The sequence below is a fragment of the Entelurus aequoreus genome, linkage group LG04 (genome assembly GCF_033978785.1).
Source record: "Entelurus aequoreus isolate RoL-2023_Sb linkage group LG04, RoL_Eaeq_v1.1, whole genome shotgun sequence".
Taxonomy (NCBI): Eukaryota; Metazoa; Chordata; class Actinopteri; order Syngnathiformes; family Syngnathidae; genus Entelurus; species Entelurus aequoreus.
In genome coordinates, this window is record NC_084734.1 from 33,355,148 (window position 1) to 33,368,473 (window position 13,326).

At 39.5% G+C, this 13,326-nt stretch overlaps 1 protein-coding gene across 3 annotated transcripts in view; it reads right to left on the reverse strand.

The window, feature by feature from the left end:
- The window catches only part of fig4a (FIG4 phosphoinositide 5-phosphatase a), a 118,548-nt gene that overhangs the window by 71,953 nt on the left and 33,269 nt on the right, over positions 1–13,326 (reverse strand). For all 3 annotated transcript variants that reach the window (XM_062044642.1, XM_062044641.1, XM_062044643.1), the window contains one exon: positions 8,331–8,428. In XM_062044642.1, the coding sequence (XP_061900626.1) occupies positions 8,331–8,428 (98 nt within the window). The remainder of the gene's footprint in view (positions 1–8,330; positions 8,429–13,326) is intronic.

Sequence of the window (13,326 nt, forward strand, 5' to 3'; positions counted from 1 at the left end):
TTATAATTATCATTATTTATTTTCTAATCATCTTTTCTTTAAAAAGGAATGGGTTTCACTATGTAAAGTGCTTTGAGTCAATAGAGAAAAGCGCTATATAAATAAGTCTTTTGAACTGTCTTTTTGAAAGGAACTCCTTCTCAAGATTTGGCTCCCTTCAAAGAGCCATAAATCCCATCTCTATTGCCTTCAATATAAATGTTTCATTTATTTAAGTTTTTTAAGAAGTAATTCCAGGAGTTCTCCCTCAGCAGTGCTGAAATTCTGGTTCACACCCTGGTCACATCCCGTTTGGACTACTGTAATTCTCTACTCTTTGGTTTACCTGACAAGTCCATCCATAAACTACAACTGGTTCAAAACTTAGCTGCCCGTGTCATTACTAGAACCTCCTCCATTAGTCACATAACACTTGAAAACTTTTTGTTTGTGGATGCTTTGCTTTGAGATACAAATGATGCCCTCAACTTCACTGAGCTGTTTTGAAATTTAGTTCTCGGTCTACCTGTTTCTACCTGCTGCTCCCTGGCTGCCTCGTGGCTTTCGACCTCTATTAATTATAGCCTTTAGTCCACGTCTCCTGTAGCACCGTTTTTCTCGCCAGTGAGCTTTGTCTGGACTTTGAATGCTGCCACGTCCTGCATCCTGGCTGGGGTCTATGGAAGGCCAAATAGGACAAAATTAAATAAATAAACAGATCTGTAAGCACTTTCTTAAATGTGTCATTACTTTGTTGTTGTTTGTTTGATGTTTTTTTGAATTAATGACACATTTAGTAATTATTTTAAGATGTATTTATCAAACTAATTTTGTCCCATTTGGCCTAGTCAGCATTTCATGAATTTAATTTAAGTGTCAAACACATCGATCAAAGTCAGTGGACGTATCCTAACACCTGATTGGTTACCTAGCACTTTCTCTTGTCGACATGAGAAGCACAGGATTACCTATCGATATCTTGGTCGGTATCTGTGGAAATAACTCCAAACAACTTAAATTAATTTCTCTACTTTAAGTGCCACATGCTCTTGGTCAGCAGGTGCCACTTACAGTTACTACACAAGGTCTAAAATGTCTACCAACAAATCTCGAAAAAGTATGAGTATATCATACTGCCAAAAGACTTCCCAAGTTCAGACCAAATCAATGATTGGACTAGTTTTGTGTTAGCGCCACCCACTGACTTTAAAGGGTGAGTTTGACAGATAAAATCAATTAATGAAGCTGTGTGTAAGCGTTTCATGAATTTATTTTAGCTGTCAAAATTCAGACGGCACTTCTTGTCACCGGGAGGACCATGAAAAAAACACCAACTCTTGTCACCGGAGTGTTGAGTAATTTTGTGGTTTTCTCGACCACTGAATGTTATCACAGCTACAGGACAGGTTGCCAACATCTTCAATTTAAACTCTGCCCGGCGATAGGCATAGATTTGCTATAATAGCAGATTGACGGTGCCACTGGCGGGGGGATAACTAGCTAAAACGCTAGTTCAAAGCGGTTGCCTACACACTCAAAGCAATACAGAGCTCAGGTCATGGGAGTTTAGACCAGTTTTAAGTGTTTCTAATCACACAAAGTGATCTCTAAGACAGGCTGACACAGCTCTGACCAACTTAAAGTACAATATTTGTTGAAATAAAGAAGTTAGAAGTGCCGCAAGTTGTCAAAGCTAACAACGTCAACAGGGTTCAGTTGGCTGCTCAGCAACAATGAGAACAAAACTCCCAGCTCGGCACGTTCGGGCTTACTGATTGGATTTCGCGAAACAAATTATTTGATGCATGATGTAAAAATGTTGGTGCAAAATATTAGAATGATGATGGAAACCATATAAAACTTAAAATAATCTGAAATTAGATATTAAAGGTCTACAATCAGATATAGAATGTCGAAAATCAGAACGACAGCGAGAGAAAATATTTGTTTGATGAACTAGAGAAGTTCAAGATGAAGTTAAGATTCTCAGAAAGGACAGCACAGCAGTAAGACAGGAGATGAAGTTTAGGCAGAAGGAAATTGCAGTATTGTACGAACAGTTGAAGGACACGCAACAACACAACACCGATCTGGAGAATATCAAAGGAGATAGACCAGTCAGTATACACAAATTAATGATATCATTGTTGCTGGGCTGTGTATCATTCCAGATCCTATGCCAGAGCAGTTGACAATGTAGGAGAACCAAATTAAATGGATGTTGCCTCAACAGAGCAAAAAGTAGTCCACATTCTGCGATCAAAGGATGTCGATATTAACACCTTTGACGCGTGCATTCTACTGAATGGATCAAGCTACAACACCACACCAGGCATCATTCTGAAGCTCACTAACAGGAAATCCAAAATTGCACAGCTGAAACAGGAAAAGAAGCTAAAGGGTAGAAATGTGTACATTAATGAGCACCTCACTAAACGCAATGCTGACATCGCCAAAAAAGCTTGTGACTTGTGGAAGCAGGGGAAAATTCAGGGAACTTTTAGCTCCAACTACAGAATCTACATCAAGCTGAATGGAGGTCCAGAAGCAAAAGTACTTGTTGTCACAGACATCAAAGATCTGGTCAAATATTAAAATTCATAGCGCTTTGACAACAACAACAACAATAATGGAGTCTAACAGGGACCAAACATCTCCATTTTACATCAATGCTACAACTTTCCAAGGGATTACTGAACAAGTAGACCTGGATTTACAATTACAATATGATAAATCATATAATTACAGTTTCTCTATACAGCATGTCTGAAAAGGAGTAGGAAGAAGCAGAGCTTATTTATTTCCACCCCTTTTCGCATCATAGCAAATACTAACACATTTACTACTACTCATTCTGTAACTCAACCATAAATAACTAAATAAATCAGTTAATGAATAAATAGACAAATTAATAAGTAAATAAATATTAAATACATGAATAATACATAAAGTATTAAATAAATAGTTGAGTAATTTATGGTTCACATTATGAGATGAAAATGATTTTCTCCTTTTTTAATAATAAGGTTCAAGTTGTTTATTTTCTTTTTTGTACTTTGTACATGCTTCAAATTTTAACAGTTTCCTATAGTGGATCAAATGTGTACATTTTTTTATATCTTTGCTTAAGCCATTCAACAATTTAATTCTACATACCAAAATGCTGAAGATCTTAAGTGCTGTACAATTTTTCTTTGAGGTTGTATTTCTCCTCTTTCGTTGAGAAGAACTGTTGTACATTCTTGGAAAGCAGGTTATAGTTTGCTTTGTACATCCTTTTTGCTCTTTGCAAAGGCACCAAATCACTGAATTTAAATATTTTTAAGCAAAAAATAAAGGGTTTGAATGTTCTCAATAGCCAACGTTACGTATTATTCTAACTGACTTTTTTTGTAACACAGCATGTGAATCAAGCATACTTTTGTATTTATTTTCCAATATTTCTACACAATAACTCAGATATGGTAACGCTAGCGAGCAGTAGAGAATATGGAGTGATCATTGGACACTACTGGAAATTCATAAAGCAACACAAAATATTGCTGAAGAGGAAAATAAGGAGCGGAAAATAAGGAGCTGAAAACCTTTTGCCTCATAGACCTTAAAAGTCCGGAATTAAAGAATGATATAGATCCAGGTACAATTTTTTTCTCTCACATCAGGAATAATTGTTTATTTATTATACAGATATACAATTAAATAGCAACATTAAACCTGATAACAAAATGTCAATTATTCATTTCAACAGCAGAAATGTGTATGCAAACGACAACAACATGGAGGCATTTTTTTAAACAATCCAATAAACCCTTCAAAGTGATCGCTATATCAGAATCATGGATGGATGCTAAAAAAAAAAAAAAAAAGTATATTTTGATCGAGAAGGATATGATCTAAATTACATTAACAGAACCAACAACGTATGTGATGAAGGTCCTGAACTACAAAGTGATAAACAACATGTCATTTGCTATCAATAATATTTTAGAATGTATAACTGTACCGGAGGCCAGCCAGTGTGAATGGGCCATGAGTACGTTGGTAGCCGTCACTCCCTGACAACCTTAAGAGCAGTACTGGTTACCGGTTTGATAGCTTGCTAGCAAGCATGCTTGTCTTTCATATCAGACGACCCAGGTTCGAGTCCCAGGCGGAATGAAAGCAGGGACTGAACTCGGCGAGTTAGATAACCATTGAAATATGTAATAAAAAAAGCAAAAACCTAGCCAACTTTGTTGACTGAGTTTGACAAATAAAATACATTTATACAAACCTGACAAATACCAAATGAGACAATTTAACAAAAAAAGTATATTTAAGTAATTACTTGAGTGTGTCATTAATTAAATCATGAAAAAAATAGTTAATAACACTTATGTATTTAATCTAATATATTTAGACACATTTAAGTAATTATTTAAATAATTATTTATTCATTTAATTTAATTTGTCTCATTTGACGAGCCCAAACTTAACATGGACTTTCTTGCTATGAGCAGTTTTAATTGCAAAACAATGGGAGTTTGTCAGAATGTACTCCTTGAACTGGGCTACGTAACACACAAATGTCAATTTAAGTTATTATTATTATTATTCACAATCGAAAACACACGCGCGCACGCACGCACGCACGCACGCACGCACGCACGCACGCACGCACGCACGCACGCACGCACGCACGCACGCACGCACGCACGCACGCACGCACGCACGCACGCACGCACGCACGCACGCACGCACGCACGCACGCACGCACGCACGCACGCACGCACGCACGCACGCACGCACGCACGCACGCACGCACGCACGCACGCACGCACGCACGCACGCACGCACGCACGCACGCACGCACGCACGCACGCACGCACGCACGCACGCACGCACGCACGCACACACACACACACACACACACACACACACACACACACACACACACACACACACACACACACACACACACACACACACACACACACACACACACACACACACACACACACACACAAAATGACACAGCACATTAAGTTATCTTTACATGTACTGTTCTACTAAGATGATAATAGGCTTGGATGCAACATTTAGCAGATCACATCTCCACTCACATGTACCCAGTAATGGCTACCAGTCAAATTACTGTCGCATTTTGTCAACCTTTCAGCGGAGCGTGTCATGCTGTCTAGCACATGTATTTCGAACAAACACACACACATACTCCCACATCTACAAAAATTTTTTAAATCACATCTTTTAATGAGCAGATGAGAAAATAAATGTGCACATGCACTTGTCAAAGCACACATGGACTGTGGTGATGTCTAAGACTGCATTGCCAAGGTAATAATCAAGGATAACAATGGAGAAAAACTATTTGCCCATAAAAGTACTGGTACAAAATAGCGATGATTTTTGCTCTTTAATACCTTGAATGCTTTTACATCTCATGTTAACATGTGCAAAGCAGTGGTGCTTCATCTGAAATAAAGTTATCTACAAGAGTCCAAAAGAATATGCAATCCATAGCCAATTAAATAAGGTGGAAGGAAAAGTAATGCACATGCTGGGCCACGTGTGCACTTCCTCCCTCGCACTGAAAGCCCTGACAATGTCAGAGTTTCCGCAGCCATGCAGGGAAAGCGTCCACCACTGTGATATAGACTGTCATGATTTTATGGCTAATTACCCATTATTTCTTCTGTCTGTCTGTCTCCCTGGCATAAGGAGAGGGTGTTGAGTAAGATTGGTGGGGGTGTTCCCCTCCCTTAATCCCCACAGTTGCAAAAATCACATGGCTGCAGCTTGCGTGGATCTCAGAGGTCTCCGATTGGTCCCCGTGCTCACGGTTTCCCTTGCTCGAGACAACGTGAGCATGAAACCCATGCCACAGAGTGCAGAGTGAGTATGCACCCCATTGTTCTGTTGTGTGCGGGCGTAAAAGAAAATGCAGTGCAATACAAATTAATGACTGCTGCATGGGAGTGAAACGTTTGTGCATGGATTTTCACCTTTTTTGAGCAGTTTTGAATAGGCATGGGTACCGAAACCCGGCATAAAGGTTGTAACCACACCAAAATACTAAGCAGTAATGATTGATAATTGAAGCCTCAGTGACACTCACACACACTGGCTGTATTGACACTGCTGTGACACTGTATTGCTGTTTCATAATTGTGCCATCTGCTGAATTGAAAAAGTCACTAGATTTGACATGCACATAAGATCAATAGTTAGCAAAAAAAAAAAAAATCTCAAACAAATAGCTGTGCAGAAAGGAACATGAAACTTGCAACTCTGGTCAATGAGCCAAATAGCAAACATTGAAAATAAAATGTACCTTATAGGGGGCTATGTGATCAAAAATTATGCCACACTTCTCAATATTTCCCTTTTCTTAATTCCCACTACAGCAATGATGGCGACAAATGCAGATGTCAAACACAGGATGCCACTCCTCCGAATTCTTTCAGTACAAGCGGTTACTCAAGAGCCGAAAGAAGCACTTCCAGATAAACATAGTTTGGTGCTTCACAGTCAAACGACACAGCGGCTGTATCGGTCAAGTGTTTAAAGTTAAAGTACCACTGATAGTTACACACACACTAGGTGTGGTGAAATTACTCTCTGAATTTGACCTATCCCCTTGGTCCACCCCCTGGGAAGTGAGGGGAGCAGTGAGCAGCAGCGGTGGCCGCGCTCGGGAATCATTTTGGTGATTTAACCCCCAGTTCCAACCCTTGATGCAGGTAATGGGTCCCATTTTTATAGTCTTTGGTATGACTCGGCCGGGGTTTGGAACTCACGACCTACCGATCTCAGGGCAGATACTCTAACCACAAGGCCACTGAGCAGGCTTTATTTCTTAACGTGACACGCACATCGAGGGACACACTATCACTCCTTGTGTTTCATAATACAAATATGCTTCAGTATCGTTTGACTCATCACTACTGAGTAAATAATGGTCCCTCATTTCAGTGCTAATTTAGTGGCACCGAAATGAGGCAACAATTAGAAAAGCTATTGCTGAGTCAACTGTCCCAACGGTGTTACGTTTGAATGTTTTTTTTCATCTACACTGACAAAGGTGAGCTACTAACTAAGACTAAAATGCTCAAAATGTTGTAATTTTTCTCAATTAATATGCGACTTATGTGCGTAGGATTAAGTAGCAAACACAATTGTATTGCCAGAATTATGCATCAATTCTTGTTTTATGCTCTAATTGTGTGAAATGTATGCACTTAAAGTACAGTACTGTTTTTTTGCACATTGCCTATGTCTTATATTGCTGCTGGTTTTGCTTCGGTAATTATGACTATGTTTGTTTATTATTTTAGCTCTAACAGGTCTATTGATATCAATGCATTTATATTATCTAATTATTCAAATTATTATTCTGTTTAAATTCTGTTTCAAAAGAACTGATTTGGCACTGGTATTGAATACAAATGTTTGTAATATGTAAACAATACCCAAGCCTAGTTTAGGAGTACAGGGCACAGAAAAATGTGTTGGTGATTTTTGATGTGCTCTCTACCTGTCTGGGGATTTTAACTGCAATGCTAGAGTTTGCAATCCCCATGCAATGTTTCCACGACAACATCAATGATCAGTACTGATCGGTATTGTGTGGCTTTAAGTACAGTACACAATTCCAACTCAAAAACTAACTGCTGAGTGATTCATTTTCATTCATTCAAGCACTCAAGCAATTGACAAACAATTAAACAAATACCTACTGTAAATGTTAACAATTTCAAAGCCAAAAATTACATTTACAAGGTTTTAAGTTAATTTAATAGTAAATTAAATACATTGTGTTCTGCAAATCTGTGGCTACCTTTGGATTCTTCCAAAGGTAGCCATATATGAAACCATATATAAAACAGTCATGATTCATGTACTGTATATGTTCTGTAAGCTAACACTTGAACTCCTGGTGAGTGTTTGTCTAAACATGCACTCGTGCTGTGATGCCTTTGCTTTTATTTTTCTGACCAATGCCACAATGATGACACCGTTTTAAAACCCCATAAGTCAGGTTGACTTGAAATTTCAAATACAGCTCGATGCGCTTTACAACTTTGTAGTGTTTAGCTGAGTTACAGCGGAATTTAGTACATTTCCTGGTAATAGAGAACAATGACAGTCACATCAATACAATATTGATGCCAAAAAAGCTGCACTTTTATACAAGGCTTTAGCAAAATGTTCTTCCTCGGCGAATGCACCACACCTCAGCTACATTGAGTCATGTCATTTTTAAATACCCCTGACAACTGTACTTTTGGTGCCCTGAGACATTTGCATAGCACTGTATGTACAGTATGTGTGCACAGTTGTTGATAGCATACCTTGACCAGGTTAAAGATGATAATTGGTGATCCAAATCGCTGCAGCATTTGGTCAAAATGGAGGCCAGCTACATGTGCATATGGGTCTGCTTGGTCCACTGCAAGAGAGGTAAAATATGTTTCACAAAGATTACACAGTACTTTCTATTCTATTCTATTTGCATGTTCACTTTATTTCAGGTAACAGACACACCAAACACCTCCTTAAAATAAACCTGGGGCCCTATTACCAAAAATAGTTATTTTTATTATACTCTGGGCAACAATTTCCATTTCTGATGAGCGTCTCAAAACTGAGAGACATTTTCTAACTGCAATGGCTTCATCAAAACATGTTATAAATAGGCTCCTTATGCAACAAGAAGGAAAGGCGAGGGTCACACCATATCAGTCCAACGTCTGTTCAAACTGTCACTAAGTTACGTCACTGACCTAGATTCATAGAATAAAAGTCCTTTTCCACTGCTTGTATAATGACCGGAGATATAATATACTATTATTGTTATTATTAAGATGTTTGATCTATCTGTCTGATCAGCCATCTATTTTGTCTAGTGAACACGGCACAAGAGAACAGAAGGATAATAGAAGGGGAGTGGCTAAGGGCGGATTCAAACTGCACAGCGATACACAACACCAAGTTCTAGATTTCCCCAAAGCAGTCGATTACCTCCATCAGCGCAGGGCAGAAGGCAAAGTACCAGCCCAACTCATCACGGGGGCTCCTCTCCGCCGCTCATGACTGGCAGCTCCAAGTTAACTTGGGAAGGCAACTCAAGTTCCCGGCCCACATCGCTACCACTTTACTCCACCCAGACATGGTGTTAACATCAGACTCAACCAAGCAACTGGTGCTACTAGAGCTGACTGCACCCTGGGAGGACCGGATTGGCGAAGCCTATGAGCGCAAGAGGGCCATATAGAGGCTTTGCAGCTGACGTCATCAGCCACGCCCATTAGCTTGGCGGCCATCTTGCCGGTCACCAGTTCAGTGCTGGTCAATGACTCACACACGCTTTCTTGTTAGATCTGCTGCTATTTGAGCTTGGAAATGCCGGAAACCTGCTGTGCTGTTGGATGTAGCAATAGACGAGGCGATAAACCAAATCTTAGCTTCTATAGATTCCCGGCAAACATCAAAAAACGCGATAAATGGATCGCGGCGATTTGTCGTGAATGATGGAAACCTACGATTTACACAAGGATATGCAATGAACACTTCATATCAGGTATGTAAACAAACTATTCACCCCTGATTTGTTTCACAAAATGTGAAATAATACAAAATGGGATGATACAAATATGAATGTTGAAAATGCTGGGTGCATTTCCCATCATGCACAAAACCTGCTGTAAAATACTTGTAGGCATCCAGACTCTTGTATGCCTTAAGGTCCTTTCCAGTGTACGGAGATGGTGAATCGACGAGGTAATTATAAATGTCTGGATATGAGAGATCAGGCAGGTCGGCTGTTGCAAAATGCTCAGGTGATTTTAGCATGCTTCTCGGTAAAAGGTACGGATCCGTTGTGCCAACAAGGTTCAACTTCTCTCGGTAACGTTTCTTGGACTCTTCATCCAAATGCACAACTTCATTGGATAGCAAATCAACCATAATTCGGATGAAATCGGTGAAAATGTAGCGCAGAAATCAAACTGAATCTGTACGAACACGTAGGAACGAGCTGACCGGTTGACCGGCAATATGGCGGCATAACACAAACTGCAAAGCCTCTATACAGTGCCACAGTAGTGGCTGAAAATCCCAATCAAAGTTGGTTGCTGAGGTTTCACAGGTCACTCCCTACAGTGAGTGTTCAAATCCTTGGCATCAGAGGACTGCAGTCAAAAAAAGCCACCAAAAACATCCTTGAGGCTGCAGAAAAGGCCTCCACGGTGGCTGCGGATCCGTACGGAGGATCCGTGGTGCGCTACTTGGACACAAGCTAGGGTCTGATCACCCCCGGCCGGGTCTCCCAAGCGAAGGTGTCTGATAAATGAAGACCCAAAACACCAGTGTTTTTTCACTGATGACCTGCATAAGTATCTCTGGAATGTGTATTTGAACTATAATGAAGATATAATGAGAGATAAAACACCACAACAGGGGTTGAAGTACAACATTGGCAGCTTGATGGATATTGTTGATAAGGGATATATACCGAGTACCAGTATTTTTAGGTACCGGTTCCTAACTGGGTCAGTCCAAGCGGACCGTGAAACTTCTGGACTAACGATACATCTTTGTCCAGCTGACCGTGGTAATGGTGACACGTACGAGCTGAAACATTCATTCAGGTGCCGCTGCCTAGCATAAAAAAAGACACGGCAGAACACCCGATCGGAGTCAACCTTTTACCGCGCCACATCTGGGTACACGGAAGTAAACAGAATTATAGATTTGTGCGTCATCGAAATCACGGATAGAATCAATTTTCGCTAAAAACAGATTTTAAAATGCGGAAAGTTGCAGAATTGGCATAATGTGACTGAGATGCTATCATTAAGAAGAAAAGGGGACATACTTTTTACCGTGCACTTGACAAAACCTCACCTCCATGGAGCCGTGCCGGCCAGGGCCACACGACAGCCCACCACGGTGCACCCTTCTGGTGCCATTTCTGTGCTTGCCTCCGGGACACACGGGACAAACTACCAAACTAACTCTAAAATACAGAGCCGAACAATTTCCAAATAACTTCTACATGTCAGGTGATATGTTTCCTTCGCAAATATGATGACTAATTGTTGCCATAAAGCTGTGTAAAAAACACCTGCTACTACTACAGCCAGTTGAGGACGCGACCACCAAATAAACATCTTCATTGGTAAGTTGATGATAACTTGACAGCTTCTAATATAATAGCTGGAGCACCAGTGTTAAAGCAATAACTGATGCACATTTATTTTACTTGATGCTATGAAATTGGTAGGTTAAAAATGTGATATTAATGGAGATCGTTTATTTAGGTTTTTTGCCATATCGCCCAGCCCTCGGATGTGATAATTAGCTTGGAATAATGACAAATATGGAAGCAACACCACACAACAATATGTCCTTGTCAAAAGACCCTCAAAGTCAAGCGATTCAGTAATTTTCAATATTAATAAAAAAAGTGCAACATTCTAAAAATAATACTAATCCATAAAGTTGCTCAAATGCAAGATAGCATTTGCTGACAGGTCTCTAGTCGCCACGTTTACATGACATCAAAATACACCTTGCTGAACAGCACACACACCTATGTTAAATGATTGTATTGATTTATATTATATATTTGATATGATAGAAAATATGATATAATTTACAGTGCCATGTAAAAGGTCTGCGCTCTGCCTACATAAATATTATTTCCAGCTGAGTGTACCGTAATTGTAATGAAAAGAAACAGAGTGATGGATCTGTGTGGTCTTTAAAAGATGATGACATTACTGCACTTCACCTTGCACTGCAAACATATTTGACCTCTTTAAGACTTAAAGAGGGTGTTGATGAAATACTTCCCTGCTGTTAGATGTTACATAATGTTAACATCTTGTGCCAATAAAAATTTTAATAAAAATGTGGGTGCATTTTTTAACATCTTTATTACACCAAATACATACGGTATAGTACTGTATTGATAAAAGTACCGATAAATACCGCTCTCAATAAAGAATATCAGTAAGGGTATCGTATCGATAAAATCCTAACGATATACATCCCTACTTGTGACGCTAATGTTGGGAGTGTGCGGGAAAATGTGATGATTAGCCATTAATAAGGGAGTGATATCACATTCTGGAAACCCAACAGACACTGGACAGCCTCCAAATAATTCAACTCTTTATCATAGAAAACGATTTAACAGATTTAATCCACTCCAGAGTCAAGCTATGGCCAGTATGTGGTGGGACATACTGGTTCGTACATGCACATGCACACTAAAATCCTCCTGTTGTCATTTCTAATAAAAAGTAGTGTAGAGTTCTGATTTATATCTGTCAGTATAATCAATATGGAAGCGCAAAAAACTACAACATGGCTGACAGGGTGGAGTTGTAGTCGAAGGGGGCTTGGCCTGGAAGAGGACTTCAGCACATAAATCAGCCCACAAAATGGTGCATTCTGAAGAGAAAAAAAGGGCTTGAAGATGGTCTGTGAAAAAATCTATGCCAAATTTTGACCAAAGAACCACCATTACATGTTATGTAGACCACAAGGAAGTGTTTTAAATGTCGAAAAAAGTCATATGCCCCCTTTAAAAAAAATAAAAAAAGTTTTAAAAGATTAATTTAAACTACCCAGAACACTGGAAAAAAAGACATTTATTGCATGTCCCCGAATTCCTTAAATTAGACTTTACAATTAAATATAATAATTGTATTCTTTCAGAAATATGTATTTTTAGGGCTCTCAAATTTAACACATTTATTCATTTGCAATTAATCACAATACAATATTGCATAATCATGTACGGCAGTGGTCCCCAACCACCGGGCTCGATTGGTACCAGGCCGCAGAAGAATTTTTTATTAATTTTTTATTTTTTTTAAATATTTTTTTTATTTTTATTAAATCAACATAAATAACACAAGATACACTTACAATTAGTGCACCAACCCAAAAAACCTGGACATGTTTCAAACATTGGCGGGGTTTTTGCGTGAGACTGAGCCTGCGCCTTCATTCACCAAGCTGCTGCACGATCACCTGTCTGTGCTTTTAAAAGAGTTTGAGCGCTATTTCCCAACTTCAAAAGACCCACGAACTGCCAAGGAATGGATCCGCGACCCATTTGTCAACAAAGCAGATGAATCCAGCATGTCTATGCAAGAAGATCAAATGCTGGAGATCGCAAATGACGGCAGCCTTAAAAGTGTATTTCAGACAAAAACCCTGCCTGTTTTCTGGATTAAAGTCATGGCAGAATACCCCGAGATCGCCACCACAGCACTGAAAACACTGTTGCCATTTCCAACATCCTATCTGTGTGAAGCGGGATTTTCTGCAGTG